The 22,596-nt window shown below is 41.0% G+C and overlaps 3 protein-coding genes across 18 annotated transcripts in view; 2 read left to right on the top strand and 1 right to left on the bottom strand.

Annotated features, from left to right (window-relative positions):
• Nucleotides 1-6,341, top strand: part of LOC147127909 (DNA (cytosine-5)-methyltransferase 3A-like) — a 37,552-nt gene extending 31,211 nt beyond the window's left edge. For all 12 annotated transcript variants that reach the window (XM_086019140.1, XM_086019144.1, XM_086019145.1 and 9 more), the window contains one exon: nt 941-6,341. In XM_086019140.1, the coding sequence (XP_085875266.1) occupies nt 941-1,082 (142 nt within the window). In that variant the 3' untranslated portion in view covers nt 1,083-6,341. The remainder of the gene's footprint in view (nt 1-940) is intronic.
• Nucleotides 1-22,596, bottom strand: part of LOC147127896 (uncharacterized) — a 286,111-nt gene that overhangs the window by 236,673 nt on the left and 26,842 nt on the right. The window lies entirely within an intron of this gene.
• Nucleotides 7,174-22,008, top strand: LOC147127910 (dihydropyrimidinase-related protein 5-like). Its single transcript, XM_086019154.1, has 14 exons — nt 7,174-7,339; nt 12,558-12,669; nt 13,423-13,572; nt 15,884-16,042; nt 16,452-16,631; nt 16,738-16,806; nt 18,401-18,445; nt 18,518-18,593; nt 18,665-18,821; nt 19,116-19,257; nt 19,364-19,506; nt 20,062-20,269; nt 20,341-20,518; nt 20,728-22,008. Exons 2-14 carry the CDS (start codon nt 12,559-12,561, stop codon nt 20,811-20,813), a joined length of 1,704 nt encoding a protein of 567 aa, XP_085875280.1. The 5' UTR covers nt 7,174-7,339; nt 12,558; the 3' UTR covers nt 20,814-22,008.

Here is a 22,596-nt window from a genome sequence, read left to right on the forward strand (position 1 = left end):
CAAAATTGTTGCTATCCCTCTGTTCATGAAATTCAAAAAATAATAATTAAAGAAAGAGAAATAGTAAATGAACATTTTATGAAAATGAACCATTGAAAATCAGACATTGCTTTTGAATTGTGGTTCAACAGAATTCTTTTCAGAAACTCATTTGTGAAACAGACCTGGACATAAATGACGGTACCCCGAGAAAAGATTGAAAATAATTTGGCCATAGGCACATGTTCAACCAAGTTGTGTTCTCTAATTGCTATCACGGGTGTCTTTCTATACTTCTACTTAAAGAGGAAGTCAATGCAAACATATTTTTTTTCAAGAATATGTTCTATGCAGGCCAGCTAGTTGAATCAAGGCATTCTGATAAATATTGCGTTTGTAGAATTAGAGTTAATCCACCCGTTTTTAGCCATCTCTCGGGGCGGCCATTTTGTCACTTCTGTCGACAGAGTATGACATCGCAGTTGCTCAGGGCTCAGCTAACGACCAATCATGGCTCCGCTTCAGAAAACAGGGCAGCCGTGATTGGTCGTTACCTGAGCCCTGAGCAGTTGTGATGTCATTTTCAGGCAACAGAATTGACAAAATGGCCGCCCCCGCAGATGACTAAAAACGGGTGGATTAATTTTTATTCCACACACGCAATATTTATCAGAATGCCTTGTTTCAATGAGTGGGCCTGCGTAGAACATATTTTTGAAAAAAATACGCTTGGGTTGACTTCCGCTTTAAGTACAGAGTGTCATCTTGTGACATTTGCTGAATTGTGACATGATGTCGTATTGAAGTATCGTCTGACTCTAATGGCATTCACATTTCGAAGTTGAGCTGTACTGCTAAGCGATGTACTATTGTAAAAATCAAACAACAAACCAGATCATATGAATTGGTGCCCAAAATTCTGTCTTGATTATTCTCTAAATGATTACATGTGTGTATACAGGGTGTTTGGTTTCCCTGTCCACTACACTGACGTGTCCAATATGAGTCGTCTGGCCAGGCAAAGGCTGCTGGGACGTTCGTGGAGTGTTCCCGTCATCAGGCACCTCTTTGCCCCTCTAAAGGAGTACTTCGGCTGCAACTAGTCACACAACAACTCTTTCTCTCTCTCTCTCTTTCTCATGCACTCTCTCGCACTCTGTCTCTCACATACACACACACGCACACATGCACACACTTGTGACAACAGATAACTGTACATAGTACACAGCTTGTACATGAAGGTTGGCTGACGCAGATGAAACAGATGACCAGACAGACAGACATATACACCACGCACACTGCTTCATCCCTAGATCTCGTCCACTGGCTAATCTTGGTCCCCAGGTGCTACCTTGCACACACACATGCATACACACACACACACACACACTTGCTAGTGCAGTTTCTGTACTGTATATCACACACGGACTTCCTTACACCTGACCTTAAACTGATGTCTTCTGCTGTTTTGCATTAGTTACAGTCTCAACGAGGCACCAACACACAACATCTCTCTCAATACATCACCAAAATGCATTCTTACAAATATAAGACATTACATGCGTAGTGGAGGTGCTGCAGTTGCGTTACCAATGCAATGAACATAAACCATAATCCACCACACGTACCAGCTAAAACCTGCGGTGCTGGCCAGGCTGTAGTCAAGGCCAAATAATGCCACTTTCATGTGACATTTTTACTGTTCTTGGTGCTCTCAGAGACTTTTTGGTCTCGATTTGTTTTCAGTTGCTGCAGTTTGGGCTCCCTAGCCGATTCAAGCCAAATACTTCCAAGCAGGCACAGAGGTTAAACCAGCTACAGAGAGTGTACTCGGGGGCTGAGAGAGAAAGCAAAAAAAAAATAATAATAACAACAATCCATGCTAACTTTCATGAACATAACTCCTCTTTCATTTTTCTGTTGAATAAATCTCATTGGATGAGTTAATCGTCGGAGCGGCGAGCCAAAGTACCATCAAATATATTTTCATTTGTACTTGAACGTTATCTTTCTTTTGGAACGATTCCGAAGGGTGGTTTAGGAATCCCCACCGGATATGAGGGCACATTAACTCTTCAACGTGCCTTTCAAAAGTATTTAGTGCCCTCAAGTGGCCAAGAAAAAAATTAATTACGGCTTGTGTAGGCGCCTCATTGGAATTTTAGTGGGATTTCATACAAAATGTGCTGCACTGTACTATTTGGAGTTACTTGAAACGTCTTTGTCTTTTGAAAATTAACATTACGCTAGAATATAAACTCTTTTATATACAAAATATTTCTATACAGCAACAACCCTCTGCAACATTTTCAGCACAGCATATCTGCCATGTTTATGTAGTTCTGTGTTGCAGCTGCACGTCATTATTATTTTTTGCCTCTGTGTGTTAGTGAACTACTGAATAACTCGATTATTCTCCACTATGCTTGAACTTAATATACGTGGTGCTTATCTTGGAATACAGTTTCCTACTAAATGCTCCCTGAGAACACGTTGCCTTGGTAACAAGCAAAAGCAAAGAGAGTACTGTAATACTACTAGTTACTGGCAGTTAGCATACAATATAAACTTTTTATTGCGCTTGTTCTTTTTTAATCAAATTTAACTCATTGAGAGTCAGCAGCGTCCGATTTTAATATTATTAGATAATATTATTTAATAATATTAGACATAATTTTTGGAACTTTTATGTGAAAAAGTCATCTTTCTATCACTGGATAATGAATTGCAATGGTGCATGTCTTTGCTCATTAGCACATGAGATTTATCTCCCAAAAAAAAAAAAAAAAGCAACTGAACTTACTTTATATTATTTTACTGTAACACACAGGTGAGAATCGATGTTACTGCAACATTTTTTTGATCATAACACTGACATCCCAAGAATATAATAATAGTGTCACACGAATTTACGAAATGATGTCATTTTGTATGAAATTCCCTTTTCTCACATTACTGGTACTTTATGATGAAATGCTGAGAGTGCTGATTCACTGATGTGTTTTTCCGAACGATAAGAATAATGACATTCACACAATATAAAAAAATAATACAGTCCTTTATACACCAAATTTAAACTCAATATTGGACAGGAATAGTATGAGTTATTTAATGAAATAATAATCATATACTGTTATGGTATTGCGAGCTTCTGGAGGTTTAATTAAACTAACTAAACTAAATTCCTGGGATTGAATGGCTGGACTGTGAAAAGACAAATAAATTCGTCTTTGGCAGTGAATGAGTTCGAATGGCTCCACTCAGTGAGGTTTAACTCATCCAGCAAGATTATTCAAGAAATTAAAACAAATAAAGAAACTAGCCGTAGCACTGTGTCAAAACGGAGATAAACTAATGTAACTAATGGCGCTTTATGGTGGAAAACAGCCTCTCTTGTGCCTCGGCCTCGTGTGCTTTGCTGCTGTGTTGTTGGGTGACAAACTAAAAGAAGACTTGGTTGTCCGCAAAACCGTTCTTTGCAACTCTACTGTCTTGCTTTTACTTCATAGCGGTGCAAAATGTTCTCTCGTTATTGAGCGCCAACATCCACTAGAGGGGGAAGGCAGACCTCTACTCTGTAGACACCGTGCTGGCTTTTGCATTCCTGTGAGTGAAGGCATGTGTTAGTATCAGAAAAGTCATTATTTCACCCGGAAACACTGCGTTGTTAGTGCATGGCGGTGCGGGGCCCTCTTGAAATTGAATAGAAAACAACAGGGACTTTATTTGTTACCTTGAGGAATCTCTTTCAGTCTGGTGCTTGTCGGTCCCGCGTCGACCACTTTTTTCTATAAAAGCCTTCCGATCCTCTGACCTTCCTCAGATACCAGCTAACAACTGGACACATACCGTCGACACACACGTGCACAAACAATCAGAAAGCGGAAACCAGCAGTTTCGTCTATTGTTGTTTTTTTTTTTTTGTTTTGTTTTTTTCCCCCCCATGGTGTTTACTCTCTGTTTATACAACCAAACTTCAGGTGCTTTTTCAACCAACCTTCAGGTGCTTTTTCAACTCTGCTCTTTATACAGTGCTCTATGATGCAGGTTACACACACACACACATAAATACATACAGTTGCTGGAAACGCCCTCAGTGCGGTGCTGATTTACTCGAACTACATCAAGTGTTCACGCGCAGAACATGCGTAGTCGCTGCGTTTGCGCAGGACGCCTGTCACCGCCGGGCCTTTCGTGGCACTGCTTGGTCGTGACGTCATAACCCTGCGCCGCATTGGTGCTCCCAAAACACACCCCATTTCCCCTCAGATACTGCATGTTGGTCTGTCAGTGTAATCTCATGTTAGATTAGGGAGTAATGATGATGATAATAATGGTAGTATTAATTACAATAATAATCCGTTATTGTGTGTGTGTGTGCGTGTGTGTACTGTACCAGGTCGGTGCTCAGTTCAGTTCAGTCTCAGCCAAGAGGGGAAAGAAGCTAGAGAAAACATATATTACAGTTAGTTGTAGTGACCTTGTCTTGTACGGAGAACTTGTGTGAAAGTGAGACTCACTCTCAAATAAGAAATGTGTTCAAATAACACCGACTGCAGTCTTGCATCAACGGGGGTAAATTCACAATGCAGTGGAGCCTTGAAATTGAAACTGTAGTCAAAGATTTACCGAAAAACATGACAGGAGACGGGTGACGAATTGAACCGAAATTGCACATGATGTTAGCGTAGCGATGAAAACGCTACACACATTTCTTTTAAGTCAATAATATTAACGCAATGGTAATGATAAGGCAACTCCCCATTTTTGGCGTAACTGGAATTCTGTCCAGACTGCCTGATTGAAATTAAATTGTACACCCTATTCGGAATATTCGGAATCGATCAAGCCCATTCCGATCAAGCTTTACGAGAGGTATTCCGACATTTCAGAACAAACCGTCGATACCGTGCATGTCTGTGCCGTCGGTTAAAGTTACGTCTTACTATTAGTTGGAGTAAACGTCTTTCTACTGTACTACAAGTTACGGCCATTAAACACCAATTATTAAATTCATAACTTTTTTTTACACTTGTAGAATGTTTAAATGGTACTCAAACCATTGCCTGTAGTGAAAAGGGAAGTGAACCAAAAATACATATTTTCAATAATATGTTCTATACACCTTCACTAGTCAAAACATGGCATTCTGAAAAATTGAATCAAAATGCCATGTTTAGACTAGTGAAGGCGCATAGAACATATTACTGCAACGTTTTTTGGGGAGTTTACTTTTGCCGCAATATAGGTTGTATAACAGATCATTTCTGTTCCCATTATTTCCGATAGGAAAATGTCATTTGAAGTCCCGACAAACGTTCAACGTGAGAGGCTCCACTGTATTCGTTGCTCCCACCTATCAAAGCGATGTTCGATGAGCACAATGATACAAGAATGTCATTTATATTTCCAATGCTTTAGGGGTAGCAATGTAAAGTAGGCCACCCAGGCAGTGTGATATTTTGTGATATTGTTCAAGTGGCATTGTCATTAGTCACATTTTTTTTTTTTTTTTTTAGCTAATCATTTGTTGTGATTTCTGACCGAACTACATTCCATTCTGTTTGCAGCTATACATGTCATTTTGTATGTTAATTACAAACCAACCCTAAACTGAATAGGATGATTAGTTAGACAAAATAATATTATACAGTACGTATGGATCAGATTACGCTTAGAACCCGTCCTTGCGTCAGTCATCTTTTGTCTAAAGAGAATATGAATCACCAATTTGATTGAACAGACTGGAGGCACCTGTGTGAATTTGCGGTGTGACGTGAACATGTTTCTGTTTGAGAGTGCGAGGAGAGAAAAGCCAGAGGAAGGCAGGCATAGTTTTGATTGACAGCTGTCAAATGCTAGAGTTGATGTCGTCTTAAGACAGTGAAGACGGATTGCCTATTGACAGTTTTTAGGCTGAGTGATGCACAATTTTCAACACTGATATCAGAGTCGCACAGACACAAAAAAAAAAACCCAACAATAAACCACTGTTGTTCACATACACACGGAGCAAACACTGCACATACACAAACACAACATCTACAGACCCAATGCTGCAGCGCATTCAGATGACACTCATCTCAAGGACTAAATGAAAGATGAGCTTTTAGGAAAAGTGGAACTGCTGGTGTTTCAAAAAGGTGCTACAATTGTTTTCTGAAAATAAGAAAAAAATATATTGCTAGGAGTATAAAAGTTTGTCTTTACAATGACTGTATTTAAGTTTGTTGTAGTAATGAAGAGGCACTATTATTATTTTACTCTTGTATGAATATGAACTAATTAAAAGGCATTTTAACTTTGTACTTGAACAATGTAAGAAAAGAACCGTGAATAAAAAAAAAAGCTGTTTCTTGTGATTTGGTGAATGAGTTTATGTCTTTTGCTTGATTCAGTAAATTGAGTGTAATTTTACCTTATATATACACTTTTGATGCAGGTTTTAATCGAACCCAGACAATTATGTGGAATGAATAGACAATTGTTAGATTTGCGTTTCAATTTGCTGAAAGTAATGCTGACCGTTTGGGATTGTACAAAAAAACAAAACAGAAGACAATATAAAGCAGGGATAGGCAACTTAAATGCAGGAGGGGTCACAATTTACATGATAAAACTTATAATGGATGCTTTCTTTTCGACGCTTTGGGGATTTGAGAAATAAAAAACCTCTCGCCATTTTTCACATTTATTATTATTTTTTTATTATTAATCAAGGGGCGGGTAGCATGGTGATCGACTGGTTAGCACATTCCCCTCACAGTGCAGAGGTCGAGGGTTCGAATCCGGCTCTGACATTCCTGTGTGGGTTTTCTCCAGGTCCTGTGGTTTCCTCCTGCATTCCAAAAACATGCATGGAAGGATAATGGAATACGCTAAATTGTCCCTAATTACGATTGTGAGTGTGAATGTTTGTCTGTGTGTGCCCTGAGAATGGCTGGAAACCAATTCAGGGTATATCCCGCCGGCTGCCCGAAGACAGCTGGGATAGGCACGCCCACGACCTTCGTGGGGATAAGACGTTTGGATAATGGATGATGGATAATAAATGCTCCACTCAGAGTTTGGTCGCGCTGGGGATAATGACGTCACGTTTAAATACCATATTCCGACGCCATTTGAACGCATCAGTTTTGGGAGGCGAGAGACACGCCCCTGGCGACTGACATATCTCGGTGCCCATTGGTCAATTCTGTCCATTAAAGTGTGGATTTCCACTCTTCCCATTGGCTGCTGCCTGGCCGTGGCAGCATCTGTGTCTCGCGCTGTGCCAGCTGTCCGCCTCGCACACCACACACCGCAAGCAAGCACCCAGGAGAGAGGAGAGAGGGCCAAGGAAAACGTGAGGAAATAACCGGTAAGGCGCCATTAAAAAAACGCAATAATGACCATATTGTGCTTGTCTTGACGTCAGTTCGTCGTCGTTGAGCTGAGGTCAGTGAAAACCACCTGTCGTATTGATTATTCATATTCCATTGTAAAGATAATTTACCCTTATTGACAGTCGGTGTGCTAACGACTTAATTATAGGCTAAAAATTCCATCCGTAAAAAAAATAGCACACGTCATGAGGTCTGTTGCATTATTTATTTTCTCGCGTTTTTCCCCCCATCGGAATGTGTCATTGAATTGATCATTAACGTTTAACAACGTGTTAACAAAATGCCTTTCGACGACAGTGTGTGCGCGCGCGTGTATGTGCGTGCTATCACTGCAATAATAAAACCTGCGTTCCCCGTTATGTAAGATTCTTATTCGTCCACGGCTTATTCTCTTTCCCACTAAATACTGTGTTATGTGAGGATGAAGCGAGGACGGTCGCCATGCAGTTGAACCAGCATTGTGATCTGTCTTGTCATGCATGTTCAACAGGAAAGGTGTTCTCGAGTGATTTTGTGTTTTTTCCTTTGTTTTAGATTAGCGTTTGCTTTAGATTGGCTCTTTTCTTGTGCTTTGGTGTCTATATTAGTGATCCAAATGTATCAGTATAAATATATGACATCACGTCAATGTGAACAAATGGGCCTGTCTGATATTCATGAGATGGACTAAAGTATTGAGACACCTTGCAGTTGCACCTACAGTATATTTCTGAAAGGCAAGGCGCAGATTATGGCTTCGTCGCTTTGAAGCAGATGGTAAATCAGATTTTACTATCTTGGATATTGTAATCAGCCATGGTTTGATGTTTCCTTGATTTGTGCTGTAGTGTTGCTCTTATGGTAATGATACAAATCCACATTTTGTCAGTACTGTATTGATTCTACACACGACACTCCTTGGCAGAGGTCTTAATCCACCTCCTGTCTTCTCTTATTCCATTAATCCTCCTGACGACTTAGGTTGTGCCACTACCCAAATTAGAGAAAACAGTGCAGGCGTTGTCGTGAGTCATGACTCAGCAAAATGACAATTTTTGGTGTCTTTTCTTTGCATTGAGATGCTCTGCATTTCTGTTTACAGAATTAATGAGGCAAATATCATCTCTCATGCTTACATTTTGACAATTTTATAAGTCACTGACGGTGGGTCCCTGTGAGTAACTGGCGTCCACTCTTGGGTGTCTGTCTTTCACCTACAGTAAACTAGCATACGTACGGTACCAGCTCCCTCTGACCCTGAACAAAGGACATTTTTTCCCAACCTTCATTGAGCCACAGCACTTATTTCACATTATAAAAAAAAAAAAGAAAATTCTCACCCCACGCCACCAAACAAAGAACATCCCAAAAAGTGGGTGCACAGGTTAATTATCGTACATTTTGTGAGTTAATTAAATAAAAAAATAAAAAAAGTTAATTATGTTCCTTCTGCCATCTAGTGGAAAGTATATTTTATTGATCTATCCGACACTTTACGTCATTGGCCCTCTGGAGTCGGAAATAAAAAATTCAACCCAAAATAGAAGATTAGCCGACACTCTTAAAACTGCTGGGTCAAAAATAACCACATTTTGGTCAAAAATTTGACCGACCTGCTTGTTGGGTCAATTTGACCCAACATTCTCGATTGTTTCGTACAAAACAACGTTTTTTTTTTTTTGCAGCTTTTTTGTGAGCGGCCGAAGGCACTCAAAGTGCAATGACTGTGTTCCCTTCTGGCGCATGTATTTGAAGAGGAAATACACACATTCAGTGTTAAGTGTTTTAAGTGTTTTATCATACAAATATTTACTGTGAATATGCTATAAACTATAGCATATTTTGATCACCATAGAAACGTAACATTGTCAAAAATTACGGGACCCCAGTACTATGGAACCCAATTTATTCTGTAATGCTAGCCAACCTCTAAATATTTCAAAACACATTTCTCCGAGAAGAAAATCTAAGTAAAAATAACCTGTTCTAAGGTCAAAGTGTCACCATCATCCATCCATTTTTTTAGATAGCTAGGGCTCTATTTTTGTCATTGGCGTAAATCAGTTAGACCCTATGTTAGGAGTTTCGCAGGCGAGTGCAGGTCTGCGAGAGGGAGGGCTGCGCCGCAGTGGGAGCACAACCTGGACTAGTTGCCATCCATTTGCAGGGCACACATAGATAAATACTTTCTTATTACTATTCTTGATAAACATACATGTATGTATATCGTATTATGTATATACGTACATGGACAATTACGAGTCTTCAATGAATGGAAAATGTTTGTTTTGGAAATGCGGGAAGACGTGGAACCCCGAGGAAACACGCAAACGCCATTAAATATAATCGCCGCCTCCATTTTTCAAGTCTAAGAAAAAAGATTTTATTCACTCCCAAACGGTAGTTTTTCATTCATTTACTTAAATTGTGCATTAGAATACCATGGCATCATCGTATTATTGCTCCAAAAGCCAAATATAAACCGAAACGCATGCGCATAGGTAAGCCTTTGCTTCATGCTGAACTAAGATTTATTCAAGCTAAAATTTTCGTTTCACTTTAGCGGTTCCGCTGAACATCCACCGCGTTGGTGGAGTGTCAAGCTTGCACAGACACAGTGACGTTCCAAGTCCCCCCAAAAAAAAAAAAAATCAGCTCTCACGAAAATGCAGACTAACATCTGGATAGAGAGAGATGAGCCTAATCCTCATTGGTGCCCCACTTTGCCGTACCACTGTCGTCATGATGTATTATCTTTATCATTTACGTATACTTTGATTGATCCGTCAACCCTTCAGCAGCTCCTTCTTCATCTTTTAACCTCAATCTCCGCATCCCTGCATGCGCATGTCTATTCTTATCACCGATTGGTTGTCCCCTTAACTGATGTTTTTATATAGCACACTTGCACGCACGCGCACGCACATTGCTTCAACGCTTGTACAAAATAACAAAGACATGCCTTGTCACTGCAGCAGTGATTAAACCCCAGATCAGAAGTCAGCAGCTGTCTGCCACGTTCTCACTTACAACACGCACACACACGCACACACACACACACACACACACTTCAGTTTAAATAGCTGAGACGGGGACTACACTTGAATAGCCGTTATGTAGCAAGTGAACTTGCCTTAACGTAGATTTGAATATGGAATGATTGTGTATTTAATATGAACATAAATGCCATGACACTTTCAGTTGCCAAACTGTGATGATGATGTGAGCTTATTGACGATTGACAGGGCCTACAATATTGCGTCATTTCCCCCCCCCCCGCTTATTTTATTCCCTTTCAATTTGTTCCCGATTTTCTGAAAGGTTGATGCACCCAATTTAACAGTGTGTCTCATGATGTGTGCTTGTGTTCGGCGGAGTGGATCTATTTGTCGTTTGTGTGCATCTGCGTATGTCTGCCTGCGTGTGAACTGAAGGGCAGCTGGTGAAGAGTGAGTGAGAAACGCCTGCCTTGCGCTTGTCTGTGCCCTCTATCCAAACGAAGTATGGATTTGATCCTCAAATTCTTCGAGTGGGCGTTCAATCAGCAGCTCAGTCTAGGCGGTGTCATTCCACAAAACGATCATGCAAGCGTTTGCATGTGTGTGAGCGTGTTAGGGTTAGGGCCTTGTTTCCACTGAAAGCAGCCCAGTTCCCATCTCCTGGGAAACCACCCTTGTATTCTGGCTGCCAAGCCCGAGGGACACTACTTTCCATAACCTCCTCCCCTCCCCCCCCAAAAAATATATTCCCAGTATATTCCACATCGCTGTCATCAAGCCCAGCAGAAGCTATAGTGACATGCTTGGAAGGTTTCAGTTTGGCCTGTGCGTTCCAAAAAAAATCTGAACGATGGGGTCCACCTGAGGGCCCTTTGCTTTTGGGGTCCTCATTTTACTGTTCACTGTTTTCATTCTTCCCCTGTACACACCCCCTGCCCCCATCCACTTTGCTCTGCTTCCCCCTCTGTTCTCATCCATCTCTTTGACTTGATTCGGTGTGACTGGGACTCAATTGTGTCCTGCTTGCAAACTCATTGCATACAGGCATCCATGCAAGAATGCACACACACAAGGAGTAAACTCTCACTGTTAGTTGGGCACATTTTGGTAGATTTTTTTTTTAGACAAATGTTCCTGGTAAAAAATAAAAAATAAATAATAATATTAATATTTTGAAAACTGTGTCAGTCATTTGGAGAACATGTGTATTCTTTCCATTCTTTCATGCAGTTAAAGATTTTTTATTTTTTTTTATTCTGAAAAATGGTGTAAAAATATGTCAAATTACATCATGTTGGGATGCTAGTGGACTATATGGCACACACCACAGCACAAAATGAAATACCCAAACGTTTTTATTTGATGGAGGTGGTGGGATGTGCTTAGCGTACACCATGTTTCATGTTTGAAGCTCTAATAGTACATCATGGGGAAAAAAGGACTGCAATTGGGTTAATTAGATGCATGATTCTGAAATGGAAGTCCTACGGGAACATTGAATGAAGGCTTCTTTTGACTGTGGTTTTTAGTTACATATTCTGTTACATGCACTAACGATCTTGAATAGTCTCAACAAATTGTCATTTATGTGCGGGCAATGCAATTAGAAGTGTTTTTTTCTTTGTGAATTAGTTGGTCAAACTGTAACTTCATTTGTTACCAGGGATGTGTTGATTCACTCGAGCACCGATTTGATTTTTTCAGATCCCGATTTCGATTCGATCTTTTTTTTTTTTAACAAAATGTCTGAGTCACTTTATAACCATAAGATGTTTTTATTTTAACATCTGCATTTTGTCCTTGTTACAAACAGTAACTTTTTTTAACTCTACAAAAAAACTTGAAAATGAACTAATAATTTTCAGTGTTTAACTACATTTTTGTCTCGTCAGTTTTTTTTGTTAGTGCCACAACCAAACATGAAAATAAATAAATGTACAATAGATTTGACTGTTATCATTGCCAAATCCTTCTGTGGTCTAAATTTTACTTTGAACATCTGCATTTTTGTTGTATCAAGCTGACGTTGCAAATCCATTCTTTTCTTTTTTACATCGATGCATATAATAAGCAGTTTAAATCGATTTTAAATCAATTTTCCATTAATCGTTACATCCCTATTTGTTACGAATTGAATTCTAAACATAAGTATATATTACGCATACGTAGAAAGTGCAGTCAGATGAACAAAGCGACATTGTTCTTTTTCTATTAGAATGACTGCCAACATGGGGTCCATGCGAATTCTCATCAAGGGAGGCAAAGTGGTCAATGACGACTTCACCCACGAAGCCGATGTTTACATTGAGAACGGCATCATTCAGCAGGTAAGCTTGACAAACGCCGTTTACGTTTATGCCACTAAATACGAATCAACAACAGCAAACATCCATCAAGAAGTCAGATAGTTACGCAAATGAATGGTGGTTGCATGAAGACACCCCTGGCTAATTTAAGCATAAATTGCCCAATAATGGGCAGAGGAACTCAATGTGAGGTAGTTATTATGTAAATTACCCTGTCAAGTAAAATTGGGCCAGATCAGCTCGCTTACAGACACATACTCAAAAACAGGCAGATAACAAAAGATTTATTTGGTTGTTTAATTGCACACTTGATGGGTGGACGGGCAATCCAGACATCCAACTATGTGTATACAGAAAAATACATTTTCCATGTTAGGTCCCCTTAAAGTTCAAATTATGTTTGCTTTATCAGTGAGTAGTTGATACCAGATATTTTGTGTCTCTAATGTGCAGCTTGTTGAAGTCACCTACCCCAAATTTCTTTACAGTAATATGTTCTATGCAGGCCCACTAGTCCAAACACGGCATTCTGATTGATATTGTGTTTGTGGAATATGAGTCAAGTAGTAAAATCCACCCATTTTTGTCCATCTCACGGGGCGGCCATTTTGTCACTCGCTGTCGACTGAAAATGACATCACAGTTGCTCAGGGCTCAGGTGTGATGTGATGTCATTTTTAGTTGACAGCGAGTGACAAAATGGCCGCCCCCTGAGATGGCTAAAAACATTATTGGGTTGACTTCCACTTTAAATATGTGGAATGTGTGTTTTAGGTTGGGAAGGAGCTGATGATTCCGGGTGGGGCTAAGGTGATCGACGCGTCTGGAAAGCTGGTGCTGCCCGGTGGAATAGACACGTCTGTGCATCTGCAGCAGACTTTCATGAACGCCGCCATCCAGGATGACTTCTACAGTGGCACCAAGGTACGCCCGCATACAGCGTACGAACCGCGTCCTCAGCCGCACTTTCTTGGCTGGGTTTATTTCTTTTTTTGCTGCCACGACAGACAGTAACTGGAGTTGCTATGAAGCAGACTTCTAATGTCGATCACTGGAGTATTTGGAAGCTTAAGCGGCAAACAGCACCGCTGCGGCTTAGTAAATGGACTGGCTTAACATCTAATGGAATGCCAAGTGGAATAGGGTGAGAGGAATTTTTTCGGGGGGCATACCCAATCCTGCACATGCCTGCTCACCCCAGCCATCCCCTAATCACCATCTTGCTACCCCCTGAGCTCGCTACCATGGCAACCAACCCATGGGAGAAATCAGGATTGCGTTTGTGTGTGTGTGTGTGTGTGTGTGTGTTTCACCCAGTTGCTCTCTCCGCCATTTATTCCTGCATCAGGCCCTTACCATGTCAACCCCCACTGTCACACCCTCTCCCCACAGTATCAGGGCGATTCATACACACAGTACAGTAGCCAAACTCCTTCCATTTCTTAGGGATAAGACTGATGGTGTGGGTAAGCTTGATTTGGGGCTCTAACTTGGCTGTAATTGTGAGAGTATTTGGATATCAGCACGAGCTCTGTGATTGATATGCAATTTGTCCCGAAAGAAGTGTATGTCAACTCATTTTGCCTTCGCATCACTTATTATTTTGCACAAACATGGTGGTAAACATTCCAATATCGTTTTGATATTGAATATCATAAAGTGTGATTAGACTTTTTATTCATTCAATTTGCTGTCTGTCAAAGCACCGTATTGAGTTCACCCTCTGCCCCTTGCATCTGTCTCAGTTTTTTGTCTTCCCTTGTCTCCCTCTTTGTCTCCTTTATGTTTCTTCCAAGGAGATTATCTTCACAGTAGGGGATGGTGGTTTCTAAATTAGTCATGGATTTGGGCTAAAACACTGGTTTCATGTCCAACCAACCATTTTTTTCAATCAAATGTTAATTCAATATCCAAATAAAGGGCACCTTTGTATTGGGTTAGTGCAACTTGACATTAGAAAATAATTTGCATATTATTTGGGTGTGGTGTATACACCGGGCTACATGCTCAACTACTTGAAAGGTCAAGCACAGTCTCTTCCAGGAAGCTGGACAAGTTCAAATTTGTTTGGGTAACAAAACACACCAATTTATGATATAACAATAATCAGCTGCGCAGACATTTTAAATAACATTTTACATGATTATTGGCCATACAATTGCAAAAATAAGATAACCACTGGGATACATTACATTAAAATACCGTCTGAACTTAAATAACTAATGAAGAGGGTGTAATAAAGGTTTTGTCCGGATGTGCCTCATGCATCAATAAATTGACAATTAATGTAATGTAAATGTTACAACAATTACAAAAAGCCACCTCTGATAACAGCTAAGCACAAGTTATTTGATTTGTTCCTAAACTAATGACAGTTAAGGCAATATTTAGCATGTTTTCCAAGTTTTATGACCGTCTGGGATTTTGAATTTGAGGTTTCATTCTATAGAGGCTTATCACAGAAGTTAGTGTTTGCCTGATTTCTGGCTCTGTCACATAACTATGACTTGTTGCGAAATATTGCTTGTTTACCCACCGCCTCTAATTTATTCCAGTTAGTCTCTGATGATTATGAATGGGTGATTGTTGGTGTAATTTCACAGAGGCAAAAGGAGCCAAGGATGGTAGGAACATGGATGTCATAGTAGAGCAGTGTCTGTTGTCATGGTTACACAATTTAGTGCATTTACTACTGAGCTAGCAGAGGTGAGTCACAGCTGAGCGGTGCTTTCGCCTCATGTGGTTTTCATCCCGGTTTCCTCGCCCTGTCACTCTTCTCTTGCTCCAACCTCTCAGTTTTCGTTTTTTTTCTCGCTACTGCTGTAGAGTGCGTAGAACTAACTTGAGCCATCAATCCTTGAACAAATATGTAATTAGTTGTGCTAATGGTTTAGCGTTTGGTAAAAACAAAACATAAAAGCACTTGCATAAGGATATGTCGTTTTTGAAACCAAACACCAAAATTGCGCTTACTCAGCAACCTGTCAATCAACCATTAGACATTCAACATTGGCAAACAACCGTTCCAATTCACATTCACATCTATTGATAATTTAGAATCTTCGATGAACCTAAAATATACTGTATTTTTAGGGAATGTGCGAACCTCTATGCTGGGAGGTACTTTAGATGTGATAACCTTTTTTTTTTCAGTGAACAGCTACATCATTGCCTTCAGTCAACCTGTCGATGTTGTTACTTTTATATCCTTTCATTTTCTTTTCGCTTGACCCAGGCGGCTCTGATGGGTGGTACCACAATGGTGATGGCGCTGGTCCTGCCTGAGCAACACTGCTCCCTGGTGGACGCTTACGAGAACTGCCGAGCTCTCGCTGACGCCAAGGCGTGCTGCGACTACGCTCTGCACGTGGGCGTGACCTGGTGGGGCCCAAAGGTAAAGTCAGTGCAACGTGTCAGGAAACACTTTCAAGCTTTTAACCCACTAAACCAAAATACATGCAGCAACATGCACGCATTTTCATATGTTGGTGAAATGTGTAATGACCTAGATTATAAACCTTACACAAACTAGGTTAACACACATATTCATTGAGCACATTAGGCAGATACTCTGAGTCACTATGGTTTTTTTAGCCTTTGGCTATATCATCTGCGATATCATCTGCTGAGACAACATTTCAATAGTAGGCAGACTACCACAGTCTGAGATCCAAAAGAAAAGTCATCTCAACTGCGTTTGTTGTTGATACGGTGTGATCTAATTCTGGCTGCTTGTCAAGCTCTTTTCATGCCCCATTTGGCAAACACGCTCATTCCTGTGCCTTGATCCGCTGCGCGCTCAGGTGCATAATGAGATGGAGACCCTGGTCAGGGAACATGGGGTGAACTCCTTCCAGATGTTCATGGCCTACAAAGATTTGATGATGCTGAGGGATTCTGAGCTGTACCAGGCGTTGCAGACCTGTAAGGACATTGGAGCCATCGCACGCGTCCACGCTGAAAATGGAGAGTTGGTAGCAGAGGTGTGCAACACAACTCACATGTCTGCACGGATTTCTTGACAATCCCTCAATTGAGGAAAATAGGTGTTATAAGTGGGAGTGTATAATTATCTATAAATATCTATAGGGTGCCAAAGAGGCTCTGGATTTGGGTATCAGTGGACCCGAAGGCATTGAGGTCAGCCGTCCAGAAGAGGTAATGTTTACTTTCTGCATTTTTCATCAGCAAAACACAATCAGGCTTGCTTTACAAAGCAAAACAAACTCAACCCCGCATTTCTGCCACTAGAGCCGGGAGCGCTGTTGCGTCTTTCTACCCTTAAAGCCGGAAGAGCGTATACGTCATTTTCTATTTATTATTTAATTCTCTGTCTCTTAACCAATGAAATGCATCAGAATAGACGGTGTCGTGAGTCGTCGGCGGATATCCAGAATTTTTTCGAGCAGTCATGGCGGACGCCGTCGATCGCGGGAGCTCTGAAATGAATAACGGCAGTGATATAGACGATGCGATTGTGGACTTTGAACCAGTAGAACTAGTCGAATGTGATATACGGTTAAGATATATGTTTGTAGATAATGACAATATCGACGTCTTTGTAACAGAAAAGAGGATGGTAATTAGGACTCGATTTTTTTTTTTTAATTAAACGTAGTGCTTCTCTTGCACTGACACTTTATTTTTACCTTTTCGATTGAAACAGTAAAGATGAATAAACTCGGGTCTGTGTGAAAGCCACACGTCTAAACTGTCAAATTCTTTTGGAATTATCTTTTTGTCTACTACATGGGCTGAGAGATTAATTATTTTGTAGCTGTTGAATTTCTGGGAAAACTCCAGGTTTTCAAGGGTAATTCCAAAGGCGACCTTAGGTTTTGGGGAGTTTTTGAGCCAGGCGCTTTAGGCCTTAATGGGTTAAAGGGGAAATGAAACCAAACATATTTTTTCAAGAGTATGTTCCCAGCAGGCCCACTAGTTGAAACACGGCATTCTGATTAATATTGCATTTGTGGAATATGAGTTAAGCAGCAAAATCCACCCCTTTTTAGCCATCTCAGGGGGCGGCCATTTTGTCACTTCTGTCAACTGAAAATGACGTCACAATTGCTCACGGCTCAGATAACGACCAATCACAGCTCAGCTTCAGAAAACAGGTCAGCAGTGATTGGTCGTTACCCGAGCCCTGAGCAACTGTGATGTCATTGCCAGTTGACAGAAGTGACAAAATGGCCGCCCCTTGAGATGGCTGAAAACAGGTGGATTAACTCTTATTCCACAAACGCAATATTTATCAGAATGCCTTGTTTCAACTTGTGGGGTTGCATACAACATATTCTTGAAAAAATATGTTTGGGTTAACTTCCTCTTAAAGGTTAAAGTACCTAATGCTATTTTAAGAGGCACTAGCATGTGATTCAATAGGATTATCCATTGTAAATTTGAAAGGCTTCCAAATTATCTGCATGACATCTTTCATAAACTTCATATTTACATTATATGCTCTGATTCTGCCTACATATTTTGTTCAGATATGATTTGATTTTGTTGTGTGTATTCTCACCATTAAAGAAGCATCCGTGGTTGTAAAACTGGTTAAACCCAACTCCTTGGCAGAGACACTAAATTGATAGTGAATCTGGTCTACTAGTATTTCAATCTAACACCCCTTTATTCTTAAAAAAAAAAAAAAAAAAAAAAACAGTGGTAGCGGGACACATTTCATGTATGGTCTATGTGAAAAAATATTTTGTCGAAATACCTTGTGACTGCTCATAATGACTTTTTGCAGCTGGAGTCAGAGGCTACACACAGAGCTGTCACAATCGCCAATCGGGTAAATTGACCCACATGTGCTGTCTGCGTGAAGATGATGCGATCAATTAGTAATCCCTCTTTGTGGTTCCAGGCTCACTGCCCTGTCTACCTGGTGAATGTTTCCAGTATGCCCGCTGGGGATATGATTGCAGCTGCTAAGATGCAGGGTTGGTCACAGCACGCTAAAAACACGCACACAGATGACAAGATGACAGTAATGCTCTTCCTGTGTCCGCAGGTAAAGTGGTCCACGCAGAGACCACAGTCGCTCATGCGGTGTTGAACGGCATGCAGTATTACCACCAGGACTGGGCTCACGCTGCCGCCCACGTCATCGTCCCTCCTCTCCGCCTTGACCCCAACACCCCCGGGTACCTCATGGGACTGTTGGGCAAGTGCGTGCACAGTTCATAATGATTGTAAACAATAGGTCCCAGGGCACTTCCGGTTGGCGGATAGCCAAGTGCGAACTTGAACTGGAAACAATGACCAAAATGTGTTTTGTTTAGGGTGGTCCCTCAGTGGTCGTGTCAGCTAACTTTTCTTTCGAAATATGACGTATTTTTGCGTGTGTTTTTCCATCATTTACTGTAAGTTGCCCATCCCTGATGTAATGCCTTTCCAAATGTTTAACAGACATTCCGCCGACTTCTCATATGTGCAACTGAAAATACGCATCCTGTTTCCAGTGACACTCTGAGCGTTGTGGCATCAGAGCATCGTCCTTTTAGCACCAAGCAGAGGGCCTTGGGCAAGGAGGATTTCACCAAGATCCCTCATGGAGTGCCCGGAGTCCAGGACAGGATGAGCGTCATCTGGGAGCGGGGGGTGGTACGTCCGTTGACTCGCTTATACAATAGCTGCCATTCATGTTTGTTGCCTTCCCTTTCACATACCAAAACCCCACACTGTCAAAAATGTATTCATGCCTACATAGGTTACAGGAAAGATGGACGAGAATCGTTTTGTGGCTGTGACAAGCGCGAACGCCGCAAAGATCTACAACTTGTATCCACGGAAGGGTCGCATCATCCCTGGAGCGGACGCCGATGTGGTGGTCTGGGATCCAGATGCAACTAGGTGAGTTAAAAGGGAAGTCAAGCCAAATATATTTTTTTCCATAATACGTTCGTTCTATGCAGGTCCACTAGTTGAAACATGGTATCCTGATTATTATTGCATTTGTGGAATATAAGTTAAGCAGCAAAATGCACCCACTGTTAGCCATCTCTGGGGGCGGCCATTTTGTCACTTTTGTCAACTGAAGATGACATTGAAGTAGATAATGACCAATCACAGATCACCTGTTTTCTGAAGCGTAGCCATGATTGGTGGTTTTCTGAGCCCTGAGCAACTTGGATGCCATCTTCAGTCGACAAAAGGACAAAATGGCCGCCCCCAGAGATGTCATTTTCAGTTCGTGACAAAATGTCTGCCCCCGAGCTAACTAAAAACGAGTGGATTTCTCATGTATCACAAACGCAATATTAATCAGAATGCCTTGTTTCAACTAGTGGGCCTGCATAGAGCGTGTTCTGGAAAAAAATATATTTGGGTTGGCTTCCGCTTTAACACTGGATGGTTAAATCCTGCTAGTGTGTCACAAACCTGTCACTCCTGTTGCTCTTTGTGCAGGACAATCTCCGTTGGCACTCAGGTGCAAGGAGGAGACTTCAACCTTTACGAGGGAATGCGCTGCCACGGTGTTCCTCTGGTCACCATCAGCCGAGGACGTTTGGTGTGTGAGAATGCAATGTTCATGTGCGCCGAGGGCTCCGGAAAATTCTATCCACAGCGGACCTTCCCTGACTACCTGTACAAGAAGATGGTGCAGAGAGAAAAAGTGTGTACATATGCATACAAATAAACTCAAGACGACTTCCCAGTCTAATTACTATTTCAACTTCATGGCAGGCTCAGGCATATAAAGGTGTCGACAGGGATCCCTACTCTGGTGATGTGGTCAAAGTAGCCAATGCTATGAAGAAGGAGCTTGGTTTGAGCCCCATTGATGGCGACGGCACTAACAAAGGCGTGGTGAGGGTGCAACAGGGGGTTCGAGACCTCCACGAGAGCTCTTTTAGCCTCTCGGGTATGTAAAAACACGCTACATGGAAACACTTAAGCTATATTTGCACCAACCAGCACAATTCTCTCATGGCATTAAAAAAACAGCATCTTTTTACTCAATCCCCGGTTTGGTTTGTGGGTAACATGGTAACCAACCAAGGAGACTCGTCTAATTATATTTGAATGACTTGAATTGAATGAAAACAGAGGTTAATTGCGTGTTCTTCATAGGGTCTCAGGTTGATGACCACATTCCCAAGAGGTCCTCCGCTCGGATCCTGGCCCCTCCAGGCGGTCGCTCCAGTGGAATCTGGTAAACCCTGGCCCAAGGAAATCAACCGTCCAAGCCTCCTTGTTTTTGTATATTTCTGGACAACCAAGAAAACTGCACTGATTTTAAAACACAGGTCCAATGTTAAAAGGGAAATTGGTCTCAGTGATTGGCCAGGACCTAAGCATGTGATCATGTTGCTGAAGTGATTTTTACAAATCGAGTTGGAGTCATCATTGTCAAACTACAATAAAAATACACCGTAGTCAAGGTGCTATGTTTGAATTCATTCCCCAAATTGAAGCAGATCACAGCCAATTATTCATTGTTAAGATATTCGTCAGAAGAAAAATGACTGAATGCTTGAAAAAAAAAAACAGTACAGTTTTTTAAATAGTTTGAAATGATGTTGACTTTAAATATCTAAAACTAGTAGAACTGGATTCAGTAAAACATCCCCATCACACCCCAACAAAGCGTGCACTGTAATCACACAAGTTGAGTAAAGAATTCTGTTTATGATAAAACCACCGACTGTGATTAGTTCCCTGGCTGTTCCTGTGTTTTTGTTTCCAACGGACGGACTGTGTTGTGTGGTGATGACATCCAACTGTTGAACATACTGTGTGATCTTCGCTGCAACACTCTCCGAACTGTCACACACCTGCCTCTTACTGAGAAATGTGACAAATATAACCCAGTGTAGTTCCGAATAATAGATTTGTTACTCTATCAATGACTCAATGACTGAAATGAAAATTGTCACTTAAGCTCCTACACAGGGCAGGAAGATTGAGCTACACATTCTACTGAAGCACAGAACCCCTCACCTCCTGAAACGTGTCATTCCTTCCAGCAGTGTTGTTTATTCATGACCACATTTTTTTTGTCTGTGTTCTGTTCATTTAGGATGCTTTGTTTTAGTTCAAAGAATAAATGTGCCAACGTGAGTGAGTCTCCCCTACTACTGCACACACCATGCATGAAAAGAACCAACCACATAGACAGATATGGATGGCCACAGGTTCACAATTGGTGCTTTTTCTTTCTACGATGGTATAAAGGGTGTTCATTTTTGTTGTGGATGATTGTTGTTTAGAAGGCACTGTGAACTGTCAGTGACTGTGCGTTGTCAAGTTTGTGAACTGTTTTGTTGGAAAGTGAACCTGTTGATTATGTACTGTGGCTGCTTGTTTCTTACCACCAAGTATTGGTTAAACAATAAAATTTAAAAAAAAGTATCCCGATGCCTCTTTATTTATTGATAAAGCACTATATATATACATTTCATTTCGAAGCACAGTGATTCAATAGCATATAGGGGTAGCCAAGACACAGACGCGCTTATTACAGTACGGGAATTATTGGATCAAAGTGCACCCAGGTTGTCACGTTGCATTTGTAAAGCCTGCAGAATGGTCATGACCCACTCTTAAGCACGTCTTAATCACGTCCAGATGTTTCATTGTGTGCGAGCAATAGTGATTTGTTCCAAACACATTAACCTACAGATGGTGTGAGAAACTGCGAATATTTGGTCTTATGACACCCATCGCATTACGTCATAATACTCTGATAAACGTCATTCTCCTTATTTGGTCATTGTTTTCGATCACTACGTAGTGCTTATTCTATCAGATAAGTATGTGCAATAATTATTTAAACAAAGACAGACCTAAAACGTAAAACATGTACGTCAGTTAAATTCAGGCGACACAATTTTTCTAAATAAATAATATAAAAAAGCCTAAACGCGGCAGGAATATATCAATATTCCTACAATATACAACTTTCACAGAGGAAGCTTTTGGGCGTAAGTGCTGTGGTTA

The sequence above is a fragment of the Filicampus tigris genome, chromosome 20 (assembly GCF_054856515.1).
Source record: "Filicampus tigris isolate MCC_2025a chromosome 20, RoL_Ftig_1.0, whole genome shotgun sequence".
Lineage (NCBI taxonomy): Eukaryota > Metazoa > Chordata > Actinopteri > Syngnathiformes > Syngnathidae > Filicampus > Filicampus tigris.